General features: G+C 38.8%; 1 protein-coding gene across 1 annotated transcript in view; it reads right to left on the reverse strand.

Annotated features, from left to right (window-relative positions):
- The window catches only part of NECAB1 (N-terminal EF-hand calcium binding protein 1), a 162,069-nt gene that overhangs the window by 11,735 nt on the left and 126,659 nt on the right, over nucleotides 1–23,675 (reverse strand). The window contains exons 7-10 of the mRNA XM_049854509.1: nucleotides 21,499–21,620; nucleotides 17,975–18,051; nucleotides 13,263–13,316; nucleotides 1,257–1,369 (exon numbers count right to left, since the gene is read on the reverse strand). Of these exons, the coding sequence (XP_049710466.1) occupies nucleotides 1,257–1,369; nucleotides 13,263–13,316; nucleotides 17,975–18,051; nucleotides 21,499–21,620 (366 nt within the window). The remainder of the gene's footprint in view (nucleotides 1–1,256; nucleotides 1,370–13,262; nucleotides 13,317–17,974; nucleotides 18,052–21,498; nucleotides 21,621–23,675) is intronic.

The raw sequence follows: 23,675 nt of genomic DNA on the forward strand, positions 1-23,675 counted from the left end.
CACACACACACACACACACGTGCCCCTACTAAAACACTTTCCCAAAACAATATTTGGACAGTATTATGAAATGCAGTTTAAACAAGCACACAAGGTAGGGAGATAATTGGTTGTGGAAGTTTTCCAGAAGCAGGTGAATTTGAAGCTGGGCTTTGGACTTGGGGCAAGGTATGGGCTGCCAGAGACCTGCAGCTGAACACACGTTTCTGGAGGGGAGAACGGCCAGGTCTAAAGCACAATGATAGGAGTTAACAGATCTTGCTGGAAAGTCAATAGGCAGCGGTGCAATGCTGGGGCAGAGTGTTCAGGTGAGGGGGAACAAATGGTAACAATGATATGGATTCCTGAGGTCTGTTGGTAAGATAAATGTTCTTAGTTTGCCGTCCAGTCGACTCTAACTCACGGCAACCCCATGTGCGCTGCGTAGAACTGTGCTCTGTAGGGTTTTCCAGGCTGTGACCTTTCAGAAGCAGATAGCCAGGCCTGCCTTCCAAGGCGCTTCCGGGTGAGTTGGAGCCACTCATCTGTTGTCTAGTAGTTGAGCCCTTAACAGTTTATGCATCTAGCACTTGGTATGATACTTATTAGAGTGTGCCATAGGTTCCTAACTAAGGGAATTCTTTGATAATTGTTTCTGGAAGATTTTTCCAGGAGCTGTTTATCAGGAGGGTTGTAGTGAAGAAATTAAAGATGAGGAATGGTGTATTTTAGTAGACTGCAACAATAGAAGCCTCAGCTGGAGTGGCCGTGGAATGAGGAAAGGAAAGAGCTGTTGATTTTTCTTTTATGTTTGAATTCTGAAATCATGACTTCAGAGATCTGTGCAAGTTCATAATGGTTGAAATGGTTATTATGCCACAGGGTAGCCTGCCAAGGGAGCAATCAGAACGAGATGCACTGGATGGAGTCAGGGCCTCATCTACAAGAGATGATTTTAAATCAGTCTGTGGACCTGCCTGGATGCCAAAGGGGAATTTCAGTCTGTTTCAAACGCCTCTTCTCATCCAAATTGTTCTCTCCATTTTATTTCCCTCAGTGACCCTAATGATGAAATTGACACAGAGTCCAAGTACAAAAAAGAAAACATCCAGTTAAACTCTGCAAACTGCATGACACACAGGGCTGGAGTGGTGGGTGTGATTTAACATGAGCATTCTCAAAATGTCAGTCTTTCAGACCTCACCCTCACCTGAGATGGTAGGAAATGCCTTCTCCCCCACCTGCCCCAGCTGAGCCGTGTACACAGGGCCACTTACCGCAAGCATCCATTTTGGGAGGAAGCGCTCTCCACATAGTGTTTCAGAGCAAGTTGGAATTCCTCCAAGTCCTCTTCTATCACAGACATCTGACGCTGCACGAGCATGATGTGCTGGTGAGAAAGGGGCCAGCGTTACTGCACCGGCGGCCACGGAACCTCACCCGAGCCAGAGCATCTACCGCTCGTTCCACCCCTCCGCACAAACAAATGATTCTTGTTTAAAAATATGACAGTGAAAACCATGGCTATTCCAAGCAATGAAATTGTATGATGCAGTAATATAGACAGGGTAATTTTCTGGTACCAGAAGGGCAAGGAAGGTGTCTTTTACAATGAGTTTCCCCCCTTTAAAGCAGTGATTCTGAATTAGAATTTTTCATTAGAATCACTGGGGGGCTGTAAAATTCCAAGATCTTTTATATTAGAATCTCTGGGAGTAGGGCTTAATCACCGGTGTTTTTAAAACCTCACAAAGTGATTATAATGTGCAGCCAGGGTTGCGATCAATGCCTTGAAGTAATTTACTACATTTTAAAGAGAAGTTTATAGCTCTATTCTGCTCTGTGCACACCTCCAACTGCTCCTTGGGCATTTTGTGATCTCCAAATACTTCCTTGTATATTCCATCTAATATGTAGCGTAAGACTCATTACAAACATCCAAATTTCAAAAAGTGTGTATTCGTTGATGCATTTCCAAAGTTACATTAGTCATTACAGGGTTTTCAAACACATTAATCACTTACAACTGGTCACTTTCAAAATCTTATGGTATTAGATGGAGCCTATGTTTAATGGATCACATCAGGTTGGACACCAATTGCTTCCTGTAAAAAATCCTATTACCATTGTGGATTAATGCTATAGTTTGAAGACTCTCATAAAGAGCTTCCTGTAGGCTTCTCATGGATTTGTTATCTCAAGATTAGTCCTTTTCTCTTCAAGGATTGGGAGTGAATTACACAAGTCAAAAAAAAAAAAAAAAAAAGCCAGGATTGGGAGTGGATCATGAAAGTGCAGAAAAACAAAGTAAGGACCATCTAGAATGTGAGAAAAATAACTTGGACAATATTTCCCAGCTAGTAGAGCTAGAATTAAATTAAAATTCTGATCTGCTGGCTCCTATTCCAATGAATTTCCCATTTCATGTGAAAAATTACTGTTTGTTAAATACCAATTATTTTGCGGGCACTATTTTTTTTTACTTTAGGCACTTTGTATGTATTTAACAAACACTCCTACTTTGTGCCAGGTAAACACTAGGTACTAGGTTCTGGGTATAGTGATGGATCAAGACAGAATTCTTGCCCTCATGGGTTTTAGTGAGGAAATAAATCAGGCATGAGAACTATGTCTAGGAAGTAACTTTGGGTATGGTTACTGACATGTAAAACTGACTATATATGTAAAAAAAAATCTACTAAATATTATAGGGAACTGTACTGCCAAAGAAATCTTGAGCCCAGTCTTAAAATTCTTTGATTGTTTAAGCCTTAAGATAATATTTAGCACTCCAAATTTATATGAGCAGGAAACAGTGACTACTATGTAGCACCCAAGGAAGGTAATACTCCCGAATGGGCTATTTCAGATGTGGCCATAGGGGATAATGCACCAGGAAGAACCTTTCAAAAGAACAGTGGACAGCAGAGTTCCTTCTGGAATGGAGATCCAGTGTCTAATCAAGGAACTTTCTCCTTTGAAAAATACCTTCTCAGCATGAATTCATCACTGCAGTGGACCCGTGAATGCTGTGTGTTTCCCATTAGTCCCTTTTCTGAATAGCAGTCTTTATGGCAGTTATCCTGGCCCAGTTTTATCACTGTATACTTGCAGTATGTGTGTGTGTATAGTGAGATGAGGCAGATAACTGAACTTTTTGTTCATATGTTTGTCACATCTCAAGGGACTACAGCCTGACCTTACAAAAAGGACTGAGCATCACCTGGATTTTGAGCAACAAGCAGTAATTGAAGGAATCTTTGGGTGGTTTCCCTGGTAGAAGAGTCTAAGTGTATTTTATATATGGAAGAAGGGGTACCAATGAATACTTGATGACCAGAAAGTGGACTGTGGCAGAGACTCCAATGTGTTCACCAAAATCATTCTCTCTTCTTTTAGGTACACAGCTAACTGTGTATTGATAAGTTCTTACCAGTAGAATATGAGCAGAAGTGCTCTGTAACACTTTTAAGTCAAGACTAAAAAAGGAGGTTAGCTTCCACATTCTCTTTCACTTCCTATTCTGTTGGTAGGATGAAGACCTCCATTAGGATTGGCAGAGCTACAAGATGACAGGATCCTGTGTCCCTGAATAACTACGTGAACTGTTTACTAGGCAAGGGACATAATTCATTGTGTTAGAATTACTATACATTTTGGGTATAGCCTACATACCCTAATGAGCTCAACAATTTTAACTGAGAGTTCTTTTATTTCCCTTCAGGCCAGAGATCAAGAGTCAGTAGATACAAGCCCATAACTGTTATTCTAAGGTTCTGTGACAGAACAATCAACCTCCTTTGTGGCTCTCCTAGAGTCCTGGTTCTAATATCAATAACTAAAAACTAAGTAGAATTAAATTTAATTTCTGCTGAAATAACTGTAGACATGTTCTTTTCACAATCTGCAGAGATTACTTGGTCAGGTATATATAACTAACAATGACTCATACGATTCTCATGGTTTTTCATGATGAGATATATAAATATATTAACCTATTCCACCATTGATAATTACTGCCAATTAGAATGTGAAAGGTGGAAACAAAGGAGAAAGATTGGTAGTTGGAAAACATGGCCTTAGTGATAAAAATGACTCCAGAATCACACGATAGAATTTTGCAAGACCAACAACTTATCCGTTGTAAATACTTTTTTTCAACAACATAAACAGTGACTATACATATGGACCTCATTAGATGGAATACACAGGAATCAAACTGACTATATTTGTGGAAAGAGACATGGAGAAGCCCAATATCATAAGTCAAAACAAGGCCAGGGGCCCACTTTGGAACAGACCATTAATTTTCAAATGCAAGTTCAAGTTGACGCTGAAGAAAATTAAAACAAGTCCACATGAGCCAAAGTACAACACTGAGTATATCCTGCCTGAATTTACAAACCATCTCAAGAACAGATTTGATGCACTGAATACTAATGACCAAAGATCAGAGAAGTTGTGGGATGACATCAAAGACATCATACATGAAGAAAGCAAAAGGTCATTAAAAAGACAGGAAAGCAAGAAAAGACCAAAATGGATGTCAGAAGAGACTCTGAAACTTTCTCTTGAACATAGAGTAGCTAAAGCAAATGGAAGAAATGATGAAGTAAAAGAATTGAACAGATTTCAAAGGGTGGCTTGAGAAGACAAAGTAAAGTCTTACAATGAAATGTGCAAAGGCCTGGAGTTAGAAAATCAAAAGGGAAGAACATGCTCAGCACTTTACAAGCTGAAAGAACTGATGAAAAAATCCAAGTCTCAAGTTGCAATACTGAAGGATTCTACAGGCAAAATATTGAACGACCCAGGAAGCATCAAAAGAAGATGGAAGAAATATGCAGTGTCACCGTATCAAAAAGGATTGGTCGACATTCAGCCATTTCAGCAGGTAGCATATGATCAAGAACTGATGGTATTGAAGCAAGAAGTCCAAGCTGCACTGAAGGCACTGGTGAAAAACAAGGCCCCTGGAATTGATGGAATACCAATTGAGATTTCAACCAATGGAGGTAAGACCAGAAGCACTCATCATCTATGCCAAAAAAATTGGAAGAGAGATACCTGGCCAATGGACAGAAGAGATCCATATTTGTGCCCATTCCAGAGAAAGGTGATCCAATAGAATGTGGAAATTATCAAACAATATCATTAATATCACACACAAGTTAAGTTTTGCTGAAGATATTTCAAAAACAGTTGCAGCAGTAAGTTGACAGGGAACTGCCAGAAATTCAAGCTAGATTCAGAAGAGGAGATGGAACAAGGAATATCATTGCTGATGTCAGATGGATCTTAGCTGAAAGCAGAGAATACCAGAAAGATGTTTACCTGTGTTTTATTGACTATGCAAAGGCATTTGACTGTGTGGATCATAACAAATTATAGGTAACACTGCAAAAAATGGGAATTCCAGAACACTTCATTGTGCTCATGCGGAAGCTGTACATAGACCAAGAGGCAGTTGTTTGAATAGAACAAGGGGATACTGAGTGGTTTAAAATCATGAAAGGTGTGCATCAGGGTTGTATCCTTTCACCATACTTATTCAATCTGTATGCTGAGCAAATAATCCAAGAAACTGGACTATATGAAGAAGAACGGGGTATCAGGATTGGTGGAAGACTCATTAATAGCCTGTGTTATGCAGATGACACAACCTTGCTTACTGAAAGTGAAGAGGATTTGAAGTACTTACTGATGAAGATCAAGGACTACAGCCTTCAGTGTGGATTATACATCAACATAAAGAAAACACAAATCCTCACAACTGGACCAATAAGCAACATCATGATAAATGGAGAAAGTATTGAAATTGTCAAGAATTTCAGTTCACTTGGATCCACAATCAATGTCCACAGAAGCAGCAGTCAAGAAATCAAATGAAGTATTGCATTGGACAAATCTGTTGCATAATACCTCCTTAAAGTGTTAAAAAGCAAAGATGTCACTTTGAGGACTAAGGTGCACCTGAACCAAGCCACGGTATTTTCAATCACCTCTTATGCATAAAAAAGCTGGACAATGAATAAGGAAGATCAAAGATGAATTGATGCATTTGAATTTTTGTGTTAGCAAAGAATATTGAATTTGCCATGGACTGCTAGAGGAATGAACAAATCTGTCTTGGAAGAAGTACAAGCAGAATCCTCCTTAGGCAAGCATGGCGAGACTTCATCTCACAAACTCTGGACATATTATCAAGAGGGACCAGTCCCTGCAGAAGGACCTTATGCTTGGTAGAGGGTCAGCGAAAAAGAAGATGACCCTCAATGAGATGGATTGACACAGTGGCTGCAACAATGGGCTCAAACATAGCAACGATTGTAAGATGGCACAGGACCGGGCAATGTTTTGTTCTGTTGTACATAGGGTCACTGTGACTCAGAACCAACTCGACAGCACCTAACAACAACAGCATTCCACCATGGTGTCCCTTAAACTCTTTGCCTTGGAGTCGATTCTGACACCAACCCTATAGGACAGAGGAGAACCGCCCCATTGGGTTTCTAAGGAGTTGCTGGTGGATTCAAACAGCTGTTCTTTTGATTAGCAGATAAGCTCTTAACCACTGTGCCACCAGGGCTCCATGGAGTTTCTAGGGGGTACATACTTGGCTGCTAACTGAAAAGTTGGTGGTTTCAGTCCATCCAGAAATGCCTTCGAAGAAAGGCCTGGAAATCTACTTCCAGAAAAAATCAGCCATTAAAAACCCTATGGAGCACAATTCTACTCTGACACTCATGGAGTTGCCATGAGTTGGAATTGACCCCATGAATTCTGGTTTTGTTTTATTTTGCCACCATAATTCTTTAGTCTGAAGGTCATTCTTATGTGATTCAATACTATAGACTTCAACAATGACCATAAGGGATCAGTAAACTTTTTCTGTAAAGAGTACGATAGTAAATATTTTAGGCTTTGTGAGCTATAAGGTTCCTGTCAGTCCTCAACTTTGCTGTCACAATGTGAAAGCAGCCATAGACAATACATAACAAACGGGTGTGGCCATATTCCAAAATATCTTTATATACAAAAACAAGCAGCAGGCTGTAGTTTTCCTTTCCTGGTGCTAGAGGATGAAAGACCACAGAGTGCAGAGCTGAATCAGCAGATTCAGCCCAGTTGAGGCCCCAGACATATAAGTAAGTCCAGCCAAGATCTGCTGCTATTCATAAGGTTTTCACTGGCTGATTTTTTTAGAAGTAGACTGCCAGATCCTTCTTCCTAGTCTGTCTTTGTCTGGAAGCTCAACTGAAACTTGTCCACTGTGGGTGACCCTGCTGGTATTTGAATACCGATGGCATAGTATCCAGCATCACAGCAACACGCAAGCCCCCACGGTATGACAAACTGACAGATGCATGGGTGCATCAGGATTGGAGGAAGACTCATTAACAACCTGCAATATGCAGATGACACGACCTTGCTTGCTGAAAGTGAAGAGGACTTGAAGCACTTGCTGACAAAGATCAAAGACTACAGCCTTCAGTATGGATTTCACCTCAACATAAAGAAAACAAATATCCTCACAATTGGACCAATAAGCAAAATCATGATAAACACAGAAAATATAGAAATTGTCAAGGATTTCATTTTACTTGGATTCAAAATCAACACCCATGGAAGCAGCAGTCAAGAAATTAAATAATGTAAACCATAGTGTTTTCAATCATCTCATATGCATACGAAAGGTGGACAGTGAATAAGGAAGACTGAAAAGGAATTGATGCCTTTGAATTGTGGTGTTGGCAAAGAGCATTGAATATACTGTGAACTGCCAAAAGAATGAACAAATCTGTTTTGCAAGAAGTATAGCCCGAGTGCTCCTTAATGGTGAGACTTCGTCACACATACTTTGGACATGTTATCAGGAGAGACCAGTCCCTGGAGAAGGACATCATGCTTGGTGAAGTAGAGGGTCAGCGAAAAAGAGGAAGACCCTCAACTAGATGGAGTGACACAGTGGCTGCAACAATGGGTTCAAACATAACAATGATCATGAGGATGGCACAGGATCGGGCAGTGTTTCATTCTGTTGTGCATATGGTAGCTATGAGTCAGAACAGACTAGATGGCACCTTACAAGAACAGCCAGGATCAGCAAGGCTGACGTGAAGCTGAATAGAGATGCCTAAGAGAGGCCAGCTGAGACCAGAAGAACCTCCTAGTTGATCCCAGCCTGAAGTGGCTACCTGCAGAATTGTGGTTATTGTTTTAAACCAGAAATTTTGGGGAGGTTTGTTACACAGCAATAGCTAACTGATTCATCCACTTATATACCGAGATGTGAATTGATTTGGAAAAATTAAACTCTTGGCTTCCAGATTTTACTTTGCAATCCAAACAAAACATGTCTTTCCCCTCTTTTCCTCAGGCATTACACAAAGAAATCAGTTTATGAGGCCCAGATATTCTGCCTAAATTTGATGACTCTTCTGACAAGTGGAGCTTTTAGAATCATGGGTAATTGAAGATAGACCTTTTGAGATGCAGAGAAAATCCTTCAATTTTCTGTGCTGCCCAAGTGAAGGCAAGTCATGAGTTTGGGATTTTGGAGAAGAGGTGAAGGAGTCCTCACATCTTAATGAAATTTCTATATGTCTCTTGTGTCAGGTATACAGCCTGAAATCTGGATAGCCAGCCCAGAGTATTCTTTCATGGTAGAAGGTCATAGTGCTCTGTTTTTGTTTCTCTGGTTGAAATGTTGTTATAATGGAATTATAGTGTAATATTCAGAATTTCTTAGGCGGAAAGTGCTGTGTAACTGTGAAGAGCTAATCCAGGTTTACAGAATAATATTGGCCGGCAACATTACCTGGGGTTACATTTGTCATAGAATATTTCTAATATACGGTTCACTTTTTTTAACCTCAGAGACATGTTTTAAATGCAACATATTTTTTTCATGTTATCTGGTTCTATTTACTACATTTATAACCGTGTTCCAAGTATATCTTCAGAGACATCATAAGCATTTCTGGTGTGCTCTAATTAAATCTCTGAAAAGTTACTGCAAAGCAATATTATGTTTTAATAGTCCCTGACATAGTAGTTGGCAACAGCCCCCAAAACTCTTAAGAGCGTATGGAAGAACTGACTTACTTCATAAAATGTTATTCATAGGTTTGGCGGCGGGTGGTGGGGAGAGGAGAGGCAGAAAGCAGTATTAGATTTACAGATTGTAATTGTATGATAAGCAATTCTACTCTATGCAAAATAACGTGGTGAAAAAAAGTTCCGTTTTTGAAAAGCTGAAGAATGTGCTCAAACCTTTTAAAATTACCTTGACTTTTAAAAAACCCCTTCTGACTGCAGAACATATCTGGAAAATGATCATCTTTTTCCAGCAGTCTTGTGATAAGAAGCGCCACACAAGGCATACAATGGCTCCAGGCAAAAAGGATTTGAGTGGATCGATATACCTGGCCGGATCCAATGTGTGGTCTGGTTGCGGCAATTCCTTTAAAAAATCAGATTGGCCTTTCATATTTCATATCCACTTTGTGGTATTTGACAGCTGGAAGACAACAAATTATCCCCCAAATACTGTGTTCATGAGTGTTGGACTTTAGCTCTGGCTTATCTCTGGTGTACATTTATCTTCCATTTTATTTTAGCAAGATCAAACCGGGGATTCCTCAGCCTGCTATGTCTTTATAGTTGCTTGTTATAAATCATTTGGAACATTTTAATATTCATCGTAGCTCCTTATTTATAACTGTTCTTTCAGTATAGAGTTAGAACAATTCAATATATTAAAATATAGATAAATATTATTTTTTAAAACTCCTACTTATTTTTTCTGGTTTCAGCTTAAATATTTTGTCCTTCTGCAAGCCTTCCCTGGACCCCTAAATTAGGCTCAATCTCTTTAAAAAAAAAAAAATTTTTTTTCTCTTTACCATGCAAATTTGTACTTCCCTTATTATAATCCTCATCACATTTTATTGTAAACTTTGTTTTGTTGCCCGTGTTTTCTTCTAGTCTGTCTTCTAGCCTGTCATGTTCACCACTTTATCTCCAGCTCCTCTCTCAGGCCCTAGCCCATAGTAGGTGATCAGGAGTTACTTGTAAAGCAAACAAATGAAAGACGTTTCTGTTTTTAGCTATTGGCTCTACTTAAACTCCCTTTAGTAAAATTTATTTATATTCTGTTTATTCCTGAAAAGGATTTGAGATGGCTTTGCAAATCTCTACAGTGCTGCACAATTGTTAGATGTTCTTTTATCTATCTCCATCATCCATCCTGTCCTTTCCTTCCTTCTTTCTCCTTCAATTTGTTGTTTTTAGGTGTTACTGAGTTGTTCTGAACTCAAAGTGATCCTATATACAGCAGGACAAAACACAACCTGGTCCTACACCATCCTCTCAATCGTTGTTTGAGCCCATTTTTGCAGCCACTGTGTCAATCCATCTCTTTGAAGGTCTTCCTCTTTTTCAATGATCCTCTAATTTACCAAGCATCTCCTTCAATATCAAGGGGTATAAATGAAAAATAATTGACTTCACTCTTACCATATATGTGGCCCTGAACAAGTTACTTAATCTTTCTCATCTTAAGTCTTTTGATACATAAAATTAGAATGAAACCAAACCTGTGGACATCGAGTCAATTCCAACTCTTGGCAATCCTATAGGATAGAGTAGAACTGCCCCATAGGGTTTCCACGGAGTGGCTGGTGGATTCAAACTGCTGACTTTTTGGTTAGCAGCCGAGCTCTTAACCACTATTTATATGATAGAGCTGGGGGAACTAAATGGAATAATGTATGTAAAGATCTTGTGTGATAAGTACTCAATAAATACTACTTCTCTTACTCCAGTCTGGGAAAAAAAAAGATTAAATAAAAAAAAGAAAGAAAAAGAAATCACATCCTAGACTCATCATTTCATCATTATGCAATGGCTCATGGCCCAGAAAAATCTAGGTATGGCAGCCTCCAGAATTCAGGACTTTTTTATTCACCTGTAAAATGGAGCTAATGATGGTACCACCTCTGGGGCTATTGTAAGGATCAAATGAGTTATATGTATGTGTGCTTAGCACAACGCTTGGCATATACCAAGGGCTCAGTAAAGGTTAACTTTTGAAAAACAGAAATAATCAAAATATATTCTTTGCTTCTTGCTATGGAATTTATTTTTCAAATCTATTATGCAGTCACTAATGGAAATAGGAAAAGAAAAATGCCTCTAGAGTCAATGGATTCTGAAACTGGTTTTGGTTACCAGGATAAATCACTGAACACATAGTATTCCTCTAAAGACAGGAATGTGGTCTGTGTTAATTCATCAGGAATCCAGCATTTTAAAGTAGTAGATTTTGGTGGGAAGGTGAGAGGAGAGGGGTGTCAAGTGCTAGCTTGTATGAGTGCTATGAAATGACAGTGGAATATTGTTTTGGTTATTCTGAATGTAGGATGTTTTCTAGGAATGCATGTACTACCACTAATGAAAAAATACTACTTTTAATGACAAATATTTTATTGGTATATCTGAAGAAATAAAATAGTTCAAATTTATTACCATATGTCTATTTCCAAAGAGCATAATTATTTTACTTTTACTCATGGTTAAAAATACTTAAGGAATATCCTTTCCTGATTCGTGTTTTAAAATAATATTGACCACTAAAGCACCTTGCCCACTCCTAGTTAGTACTTCTACGTGCTCCGGAATTAGTAATTTTGTGTGTGTTGATAGATCTTTGAAAATTGACACTGGTTACTCTCCCCTGTCTGGGACCAGAGAATGGAGCTGTTTGCCACCTTTCATAAACAATCCTTAGATAGTTTTTCTCCCTCATGGCTGGAGGAAGATAATAGTCTTACGTTAGGAAATTACGTAAGGGCAGACAATTGGATCCCAATATTAGAGAAGCTATGATCACTTTTCTGGGCTGTAGTACAATTTTCCCGTTAACATAAACCTAGGAGATGATATAGAAACCCTGGTGGTGTAGTGATTAAGAGCTACAGCTGCTAACCAAAAGGTCTGCAGTTCAAATCCACCAGGCATTCCTTGGAAACCACATGGGGCAGTTCTACTCTGTCCTATAGGGTTGCCAGGAATCCAAATCCACTCAACGGCAAGGGGTTTGGTTTTGGCACAGGAGATGACACAGATGCAAGATCACAGTATGCTCCACAACCCCCTCCTCCACCTTCCTACCAAAATCTACCACTTTAAAATTCTGGAATTCTGATGAATTAACACAGACCACATCCTTGTCTTTGGAGGAATAAAAGCACTGAACATGTAGTGAAAATATGGCTTATATCGTATTTATAGAATTCTAATTTTAACGGCCCTTACTAAGCTTTATCCAAGAATCTCCCACAGCTTCCTCTCTAAGACTCCTTTGTGCTTCGAGTTTGGACAGGTGGGCAGGGCCTGACACACAGGGCAGGTCTCACCTCCTATCATATAGTCAGTGCCTGTGAAGTATGTGCTCGATACAGAAATAAAAGTTATTTCCTATTTTTGTTTCATGCCAATGTGAGTGATCCTCCACAATCTATGAAATACACAGTTAAGGTATTAAAATATTAAGAAAAAAATGAGTTTCCATAGATTTTTAAATCTAAATTTTTAAGATTTTTAAGTCCAAATTCACCTAAATGTAATTGCAAACATCCAATTTACAGAAGACACTATAAATAAAGTAAAATAATAAAGTGTGTACTGTTTTTCAATTAGTTAATTTTTTCACTAGGTTCAACTTGCTGCATCTTGAGGTACCTATTAGGATCACTCTGTCCATCTTGTTTTCAATCTCTGTACATCAGCACTGCTCTGGATGAACTTTTTTTCCATAGGGATGTAAATATTCCCTTTTCTCTAGACATCAATTTATTCTTTGAAAAATGATTTCTGAGTATCTACATGGTGCCTGGCTCTGGGCTGAATGCTTTCAGCTCAGGTGCAACCTTCAGCCCAGTGGGGTCTACAAGGTGTGTTTATGATACATTTGGAATGCTGCTCTTCTCTGCCAGTCATATTTGTTCAACTATTCTAAAACTCACTGATTTACACATGTATAAACTTTTCATTTTTTTCCCATTACATGCTAGGTGCCTTCACAAAAACCCTGTGAAATGGGTACTCAGTTTCCACAAATCACAATTTAGAAAATCCTACTTACCCATGCAAAAATGAATCATGCCATGTATTACTCACTGTTTCATTTTTCTCATTGAGATTGTAATTCATGTGAAAAAATGAAATCATGTTTTTAAAGTATATTTCTAAAAATTTGACCTAGAAAAAGTACTTACAGATTTAGTATTCCCTTCAATAACTTCTTCTTCCAGTGGTTCAAGTTTGAGATCCTTTGTTTAGAAGAAGAAATGTGGGGAAAACCAGAAATTAGCTAATTAAAAGAAACACTGCATATTTGAATGGTAGCTCTTTTATGGCACACTTTGAACCAAAGGAATGTCATTATTTAAAAGGAGATGAAAGAATTCTGATTTTTCTCATGGTGCTCTCCCACTAGAGACTCTTGGTACCCATTTATCAGTTGTAAGAAGCCATTTCAGATGTGTTCTATTTGTTATTGCTTTACATTTACTTCACTGGTACCATTAAAACAGAGCAAAGTCAAGTGAAGAAAGGCTCATACCAAAGCACAGAGGGGAAGGAAAGGGAGGTAAAAATAAAAGTTAGAACAACTAGGCTTAACAGGTTGATTTTCTTTGCTGTGGGTATTGCCACAAGTCTACATTTCTTGGGAGATTATGACAGACATTAGTGACACTGCCATAATGTATAGCCAAAAGAACATGAATTAGAAAGTAACTGAAAACTCCACTACTGATATTCAGAAAATATGAAGGGCTCTTAAACAGTCCCTAGAACTTTCTGTGATGACCAACAGATAATTCTAATGTCCCCAGTGAAATCAATTACGTAATCTCCAAGGACTCCATTCTGTGAATATAAATCCTAGCATTTCTGCTAGGTGAGGAATATTTACAATAATTCCTTCAAATAGATAATAAATTGAGAGTCAGAGAAAGTCAGACTATCTGAAACAACTTCAAGCTGCTAATAACAGATCTATATAGATCTATTGTGCTGTCCTCTTGTGGTGGAACTTCTCTGGGCTTCAAAGTCAGTGTTCTCTTGCTTTAAGTTCTCTGTCCCCAGGTCTTTACTTTGCTGGCTCTTTCTTGTCTTTCACACATCAACTCAAATATCACCTCCTTAAAGAATCTTGTTAAAGAGACCTTCCCAGACCAACCACCTATCTATCCATACCCCTATATCATATTACTCTACTTTTTCTTCATAGCAGTTTTCACTACCTGAAATTATCTTGTTTCATGGATTTTTTTTTTTTTTTTTTTTTTTGGTCTGTCTCTCCAAAAGCCAACTGCTGTATTCCCACTGCCAGAATAGTACCTGGCACAGAAATACACAATAAATGTTAACTGAGTAAATGAACAGCTGGGTGAATGCCCCATCTAAATAACAGCTTTTCTGTAGAGGCAAAATGATACAATGCTTACAGATGTAAATTGAAAATCAAAAGGTACTCCACAAATAAAAACTGTTAACAGTAGTAACCCCCTTGACTATTCCTTCCCTGACACCAACTCAGGTACACTCTCAGTCCTACCTTCTCTGATCTAAGGTGAGAAAATATAAAACAAATTGTAGGAGTGTGATGTCCTTAATTACATTCCTTGGAGTGAGGATGTTCTATGAGCTGATGACACACTGAGAGCTTGGTGAAGAATGAAGAGGTTTTTCATGTTGTTGTTGTTTTGTTTTAAAAATTAAGGTTTTTTCTGCAGAGGTCAAGGAAAACATGAGATGTAACCTCAATACACACCTAGAAAAAAAAGAATGCCTGAAGAAACTTGCAGAAATTGCACATGTAATCTCCCCCCACCCCACATGACTAATATTGGGCTTTGATTTACAGTGCAGCCAGGATTTAGCATACATACTTAATGGAGAGCAAGGATAACATATGTTTCACCCCAGGTGCACTTCCTTTTAATGGGAAGATCAAATCCAGTGCTAACAACTGCAGGAGACAAGGTAGTAAGCGGTGAGATGACACGCACTTAGCCACTGTTTAGTAATTGGGTAGTTTTTCTCTAAAAACCCAATTCAGCACAATATAGAATAAGTTGTAGAAGAAAACTGAACTTGCACTGTTCTTCCATTCATTTAGACAGTTCATGCTGAGCCACACACAGCTGGAGCTCATGCTGAAAACCATCACATTGTGCTTTCAGCAAACCCCTTAGACACTGTCCTCAAAATTAAACCCTTTCATAGGAAGGGAGAAAAAAGTCTAGGAAATAAAGAGACATGATGATGCTTTATTTGATGTGAAGTTGGAAAAAATGTTTCACCTAAGTTTGAGCCATTCCTTTAAAAATAACTATATAAATTTAAGACACCAAATAAAGACAGGTCTGCCAAGAGCTCCAAAACCATTTTTAAAAGAGGTTCAATCTAAACTTAATGACTAAATCCTTATGTTTTAACAAAGTTTGATTTTCATATAGATTTTCATTTTGAGGCCTTCCAACACTGAAAAACTAATTTCCATAGCCACAATTTTGCCTATGCAAAATCTTTCTAGTCTCAGATTATGTATTAATAAAATAAGGAAGGAGGAAAGCTGATTTTCAGCAAGCTTTTTGTTAAGTATTTGCCCCTGCATGTGGTCAGCGTAAATTTAACAAATGAAGTCTCGATGGCAGAGGAACCGAAACTCTTCAAGGTTGCTTCCTTTGGACTTGGTTCTTCTTTCTACAGAATCTCCTTTTCAGAGACCTTACCCATTCTCCGGACCTGAGGTTTTATCTTTCTGAAGATGGCTCTTAAGACCTTAATTGGTTGGCCAGGCATCTCTTCTGCTAAAATCTGACTGGATATTGCTGCCTAAGGGTCCTATTGTACCTTGAAACTCAGACATCTACAACAGCAGTTCATTTTCTCACCTCACCTCACAAATCGTCACTCTCTTTCCTGTATGTATACTATATATAATTCAACTCCTATGTGAGTTTCCCTTGTCCTTCACCCACTATACCAATTCAGTGGGCCTGTTGACTTTTGCTTCAAGTCTTTTCAAATCAGCCATTTTCTTCTCACTCATTAGTCCAGGCCCATCGGTTGCAATACCTGATCCCAGTAGGTTCAGGTCTATAAATATGATCTTTTAATGCCTTTTTCTGAACTGGCTTTGGTGACTCTGAGCCTACTCTTATTTGGATCCATTTTGCATTCCTGCTGCCCTGTTTAATAAAAAAAAATAGATCTCTTTAATTATGTCACTTACCTGTTGAAAAATAATAAATGCCTCTTGTTGTCTCTGAAGACAAGTCCAAATCCCTTTGTCCCTTAACCTGGCCCCCATCTGTCTGTATAATCTTATTTTTTGGTACTTCCCTAAATAAGAGCTTCTCACCAGGCTGGTCTACTTAACCTTTACTCCAGCCAAAGTCCTCTCCAGCTGCTCTTTGCATACTCAAATTTTACTTTTCCATGGCATATATTCGTTCATTACCTGACCAGCATTTATTTCAATGTTCATGACATTACATTTTCCTTTCCGGGAAGTGTCTCTTCTCCTTTTGATACAGTCCTCTGGAATTATTAATCAAGGTGTTTTCTCCTCCCCTAGCTGTGACCCTAGCTAGTCTAACCAGGCTCTCCCTCCTGGGAAGTAGAATTTTCAGCAGAATGCCAATACACTGGAAATGGTTGGAACTCATTTACTCCAGGCGAGGCAACCTGAGAGATGGCCAAGTATTTCTTGCTACCTAGATCTCTGGAGTTATCTATCTTCTTCCCATTCCTTAATCCAGTTCTCCAGACTGTCTGATGATACTGTAAACACTCCCATATTCTTCCAGAGAGAGACTCTTTTTTGATTAAATTATAGAGATAATTTTGGTTGCTTGCACATTGAAAATTTCTAATTAAGTCATCATTTTTAAGGCTCAGCTTATGCTTTTCCTGCCACATGAGGTCCTTACTGAGCACCCTTGCTCACATGAGGTCCTTACTGACCACCCCTGCTCACATGAGGTCCTTACTGAGCACCCCTGCTCACAGTGATCACTCCCTCAAGTGAACATCTATAGATTCTAGCACCTGTTCCACTCCTTTGGCATGTCTCAGTCAGTCAGCAAGGATTTACAGAGCATAAAGAATGAACCCGGTTCCATGAGACCACATTTTCAAAAATATGTTAATAAATTAAAAAAAAAAAAAAGAAATATACTTTATCTTTAAAGGTAGACTCTAAGTTCTACAAAGTCAGTGACACCATCTCAAACATAAATGTGCCTTCCTTGGCATGTAGAAAAAACATATTTTTTGTTGATTGGCAAAGGCTGCCCCTAATATCAAAGCTGTACAGGGGGAATATCACTATAATAACAGGAGTATTTGCTACTGATTGATTTACTCAATAAAAATACACAGAAAATGACTAGAAACATAAAATAGAGTTTTGAAGAACTTTTCTTCACATCCCAACATGCTCATTCACCGAGGAGCTTTAATGGCAAAAATCATGTTAATATGCTAATTTCTAAAAGTTGAGAATGCAATCTCATATTTTAGAATATCACACAGCCACTTCCCAGAAACAGTTTGGAGTATTTCCAAGACTTCAACCAGGTTGTCCCTAAGAGCTGTCATTAGCATCATTCAAGCACACTGCCACCTAGGCCACTGACAACCTAAGGGTCAGGCAGCACAGTAGATGTGTTTAACTTTCAATCCCACATCTTATTTTAAACATAACTGAGAGGGGAGGGGAGAACTAACATGAGCTTCTTTCTATATGCACTTTAACAAACAAAATCACATAACTGCCAAGCAGCCATCTGCAGGATAGCTGGGATCCTGGCTGTTACTGTATCCATGCAACATTCATGGATATTGGGGCAATGAGGAATATAGGGCCAGAAACTGTTGAAACATCAGAGAGAAAAGAAAAGGAAGCACCCACCTTCTTCTCCAGCCTATCAATTAATTTCTGGAGTCTATTTATCTGGGTCATCCACTGGTTGTCTTCTTCTAATAAACCTTGTAGGACAGAAAATTATGAGGGTGATATGTTAACTCTAGACAGAGCAGACATGTTAGATATCTCAGAGCTCTCCTCTTACCCTGAAGGAAGAGTACAGTGTCATTGTCTAGTTCACACATTTTTTAAAACATATTCACATGAATACTTTCTAAGTACTGATTTCCATACACCCATCCCAGCAGGTTCATTTTCACAAGCCTGTGTTTTATGCTGTTGCCTGTACTGGCCTTTGCTATTCAAAAGAACAGATTCTGCTGAGCTATTTTTACCACCCCTTGAGGGTGGTACATGTGTATAAAGGAGCCCTGGTGACGGAATGGTTAATCACTAGGCTGCTAACTGAAAGTTTGGAACCCACCCAGCTGCTCCAAGGGAGAAAAAACCCAGAGATCTGCTTCTGTAAAGATTACAGCCTAGGGAACCCTATGAGGCAGTTCTACTCTGTCCTATAGGGCCATTATGAGTCAGAATTGATCAATGGCACACAATAACAACAACATACATTTATATATAAAACAAATATAAATTAAATGAGAATATAAATACAAGTGTAAACATAAATATATATAGACACACAGCGGTGCCTACCACCATATTAAACGCTATATAAATTCTCCTGCTATTATTGTCGGTGTTATTATCAGGCAAAAGTGCAAACAGAAGAGTTGTGGGCTGAGCCCCTGAACAAACATCCTGGCATCCTTGTGAATCCTCACTGCAGCTTACCCAAAATGCTTTCAACAGGCATTCGCTGAAATAATATGACTTAATATTTCTTGTTATGGTGATGTGATTGAATTCAAGACTACAAAGCCTTGCTTTACCTTTCAGTGCAATGAAGGCAAAACTTAAATCACAGTGAGTAGTGCTTTACATCAGAATTCACTTCTCCACCTGCCTTTTGGGGGCAAGCACCTCTCAAAACTCACCAAATGAATTATGATGCAAACAGCCACAAAGAAGTGACTGCAAAAAAGGAGAAACGGGCTGCTTTAGGAAAATATATTATAAATGTACAGGTAGTCCCTGATGTACAAAATATTTGAGTTACGACAAACCACACTTAGGGCCGTAGTTTTTTTTTTTTACATTTATTATTAGTAATATAGGAAACCCTGATGGTATAGTAGTTAAGAGTTTGGCTGCTAACCAAAAGGCCAGCAGTTCGAATCTACTAGGTGCTCCTTGGAAACCCTATGGGGCAATTCTACTCTTTCCTATAGGGTCACTATGAGTTGAGATTGACTCGATGGCAGTGGGTTTGGGTTTATCAGTAATATGTATTACATACAATGCTGTGGCATGTAACTAGTGATATTTATATGTAATGTTTCCAACCACAGAAAACAAAGATCAGATGTATAAAGATACTGATAATAAAAGGCAGTAATAATGAAAATTAAAAAAACCAATTTATGACTAGTCCTTGGAACAGAAGCCCATCCTAAGTCTGGGCTACCTGTATAAACAAATTTATGCACATTTTTTAATTCACAAATTAGTTAACATATTTTGATTCTGGTTGTTCCTTAAAGGATTTAAGGTGGCTATCAAAGGATCAAAGGATCACATCAAAGACACATCAAAGCAGCCCTGGCGGTGCAGTGGTTAAGAGCTACAACTGTTAACCAAAAAAGGTCAGTAGTTGGAATCCACCAGGCACTCCTTGGAAACCCTCTGGGGCAGTTCTACTCTGTCCTACAGGGTTGCTATGAGTCATACTCAACTTGATGGCAGTGGGTTTTTTGTTTGTTTTGGTCACATCAAAGGCCCTTGGAAGGATATTTGGGATTGAATATTGTTTCTAACTGATTAGAGTAGAAAGAACACTCTAGATTTTGCTTCAGGAGCCTAGCATTGTCATTTTCTAGTCACATGTGGTAGACTGTATTATTGTTCCCAATTCTTCACTTTCTTCCTGTTATAGAATCATATGTAGACGCTTCTTCCCCTGTGACTTTGCAGTACCCCCTACTACAGAGGGTGGAGTACATTTCCTCTCCCCATTGTTACTGGGTTTGACCATGTGACTCATCTGGCCATTAGAAAGTGAGCAGAGGAGATGCATGCAGTGGATTTAAACGTGCTTGTGTGATTTGGGTTGTGCTTCTGACACCCACTACCCCGCTAGGAGGAGTAAATGCTTCTGTGGTCAGTGATCCCACAAGCAGGATATGCAGGAGTAGATCTGAACCCAACCAACAGCCTGAACCAAGTTTAGCTGAGATCACTCAATCGCAATCAACCATAGACCCACGAGAGAGATAGAGAGAATGTTTGTAGTTTTAAGCCTCTAAGATCTGAGGTTATGTGTTTCACAATAAAAGTGGACAAATAGTGTGGACAAATCACTGTTCTGGTCTTCAGTGGGACATGAAAAAAAAAAAAAAACTTGTTGCTGTTAAGTCAATTCTGACTCATAGTGACCCTACAGGACAGAGCAGAACTGCCCCATAGGGTTTTTAAAGAACAGCCGGTGGATTGGAACTGCTGATCTTTTGGTTAGTAGCTCTTAAGCACTATGCCACCATTTTATCAGCTGTTGTGATAAAATAAGACAGTGTTCAAGAAAGTACTTTGAAATCTTGCAAGTACAGTCTATGTAAATACAGGCTATAGTTAGTATTTTGATATTCTTAAATGTTGCATATTTAAAGATTCATTTGTGCTAAAATGACATGCTCAAGTGATATAGCTATATATATGCATGCACATATATATGTATACTTTATAAAGAGACTGATATTTAGCAATATGAGTTTGCATATTTCAAATTTATTTTAAAATAATTATTATAAGTGATAATGGTTAAAAATTTAATAACCTAAGAATTATTAGTAAAGGTTAAGTTCAACATATCTTATGTTACATTAACCAGAAAACCAAACCTGTGGTTACAGAGTTGATTCCAACACATAGCGACCCCTATAGGACAGAACAGAACTGCCCCATAGGCTCTCCAAGCTGTAATCTTTACGGAAGCAGATTGCCACATCTTTCTCTCTGGTGGCTGGTGGGTTTGAACCACCAACCTCTAGGTTAGCAGTCCAGTGCTTACCCACTGCGCCGAACGGGCTCCTCTATGTTTCATGACATACTTTAAAAACCTCAGCTATGACTTTAATCCAATCGTGAAAGGAAACAGGGATTCTTTTCCTAAATAGAACTAGGGATCTAGAGCATAATAAGGTAAAGCTTTTGCTTTCCTAAGAACGGGATTTCCACACGGCCTATCTTTCACGTATTTGCTAATAGAGACACTTTCTTCCTCTTCACCCTGCACAACTGCAAGGGTTCTGGCAGAACTGACGGACAGGATTATCACCCCAGCACTTAAGACCTTGTGTTCTTTACAGCTTCAGTTTCATTCTGTTACTACTGCTGCTTTAGGTGCTATGCTTTTTTTTTGTTTTTAAATAAATCAGAATGAAAATACAAATTACCTGGACCACTGATATTAAACTGAGGGCTGTTGGGGGAGAAGCTGTTGTGTCTCTGGACTCGGCGGCTCGATCGTTTTCCAGGCCATTGAATAGACAGGACTTCCGGCTTGGTTGGCCCTTGCCTTGAACAAAAGAGATAGCATTTAACCTCAATGTCAGGGCTTCAGTCTATTGCCTTAAGGAACAGCTCTTCAAGCTTCAGTCACAAATATTTTCTAGTGCAGTGGAAAGAAAACTATGGGAGTTACAGCTGCTTGCAAATATGCCCCAAAGCCCTTAGTGAATTGGGAACTCTGTGAATATGAGGAAGAGAATCGTGGGCTTTCTTTTTTCTTAAAATTAACAAGTCAGACTAAAAACTGTACCTTAGCCTGTATTATAAGGAAAACATCCTCCTTTTGTTGGAAACTACCAATGGAAAAAACATTTATGTGTATGCCGCTGTTTTGTTTAGTTTGAGAACACCTGTGAAGTTTTCTTTTTAATTCAATTTGAAAAATCAAAGCTATACATTCATATATTTTTTTAAAATTCTAAAAATAATATTTACAGAAAGTTTATTTCAACAAACAGGGAATCCCTCCCCTCTACCCCCATACCATGCCATGCCTCCCTCCCATCACCCACATAGGGAATACTTTTTTTTTTTTAATAATATTTTACTGTGTTTTTGGTGAAAGTTCACACAGTATATTAGATTCCCATTTAACAATTTCTACACAAATTGTTCAGTGACATTGGTTACATTTTTTTAAATATTTTTTACTGAGCCTTAAGTGAACGTTTACAAATCTAGTCAGTCTGTCACATATAAGCTTATATACACCTTACTCCATACTCCCACTTACTCTCCCCCTAACGAGTCAGCCCGCTCCCTCCTTCCAGTCTCTCCTTTCGTGACAATTTTGCCAGTTTCTAACCCTCTCTACCCTCCTATCTCCCCTCCAGACAGGAGATGCCAACACAGTCTCAAGTGTCCATCTGATACAAGTAGCTCACTCTTCATCAGCATCTCTCTCCTACCCATTGTCCAGTCCCTTCCATGTCTGATGAGTTGTCTTTGGGAATGGTTCCTGTCCTGGGCCAACAGAAGGTTTGGGGACCATGACCGCCGGGATTCCTCTAGTCTCAGTCAGACCATTAAGTCTGGTCTTTTTATGAGAACTTGGGGTCTGCATCCCACTGATCTCCTGCCGTTGGTTACATTTTTCACAATGTGTCAATGCTCTCATTATTTTTGTTCTGGCTGTTGCATTTCCAATAATCTAGTTTCCCTGCCTCCTTACCCTTCCATCTTTGCTTTACAGTAATTGATTGTTTGGTCTCATCAAGATGGTTTTTTAAATGGAGCAGAATACTCATGGGTGATATTCTTTATTTTATGAGCCAATCTGTTATCTAGCTAAAAAGTGGCCGCAGGGTATAGTTTTGGTTCAAGGTTTAAAGGGTATCTCAGTGCATACTCCAGTCTCAACCGGTCCAGTAAGTCTGGACTTTCTAAGAATTTGAGTAGAGAAAACACTTTTTAACAGGTATTTATTTTGGTATTTACGTTCATATTTGTTATAACATGCTGAAATTGCTATTTCTTTACTTTTCAGTTCTATGCCTTGTCTATTAACTTCCCAATATGGAAAGCTCAGGCCAATGATAAAAGTGTGTGCTATAAAGAAGGCCCAGGAAGGCTGTTCAAAATGACCTGATTCAGCTGGAGCCAAGTCCTTTGTCTCTATTTATTTATTTTTTCTTGGTTGGAAAGCGAACCTGATAGCTGGAATTCCAATAACCATCTTGGACTATGAAGTTACCTTGAGAATAGACACATGCACTTAAGATGTGAAGAAGACAAAAGGTCCATGATAAATTTGTAGAGCAGTCATACTTGCTTTAGACTGGCCACCACCAGACTTCTTTAGTAGGAGATAATAAACCCTTATGTGTTTAATCCATTGTTACTTGTTTTTTCTTATACGCAGCTGAATCTAGTATTAATTTACTTATCAAAAAACTTCCTTTATTATCAGCATTCCCGCCTGTGTTGGATCTCTTCTTTTTAACTGGATTCCATTTTTCTCTTAGCTTACTCCTTTGTCTTGGTGGAAAACCAAATCAGTTGCCATTGAGTTGACTTTGACTCATGGGGTCGCCATGTATAGCAGAGGAGAACTGTGTTCCAT

This window comes from Elephas maximus, chromosome 15 (genome assembly GCF_024166365.1).
Source record: "Elephas maximus indicus isolate mEleMax1 chromosome 15, mEleMax1 primary haplotype, whole genome shotgun sequence".
NCBI lineage: Eukaryota > Metazoa > Chordata > Mammalia > Proboscidea > Elephantidae > Elephas > Elephas maximus.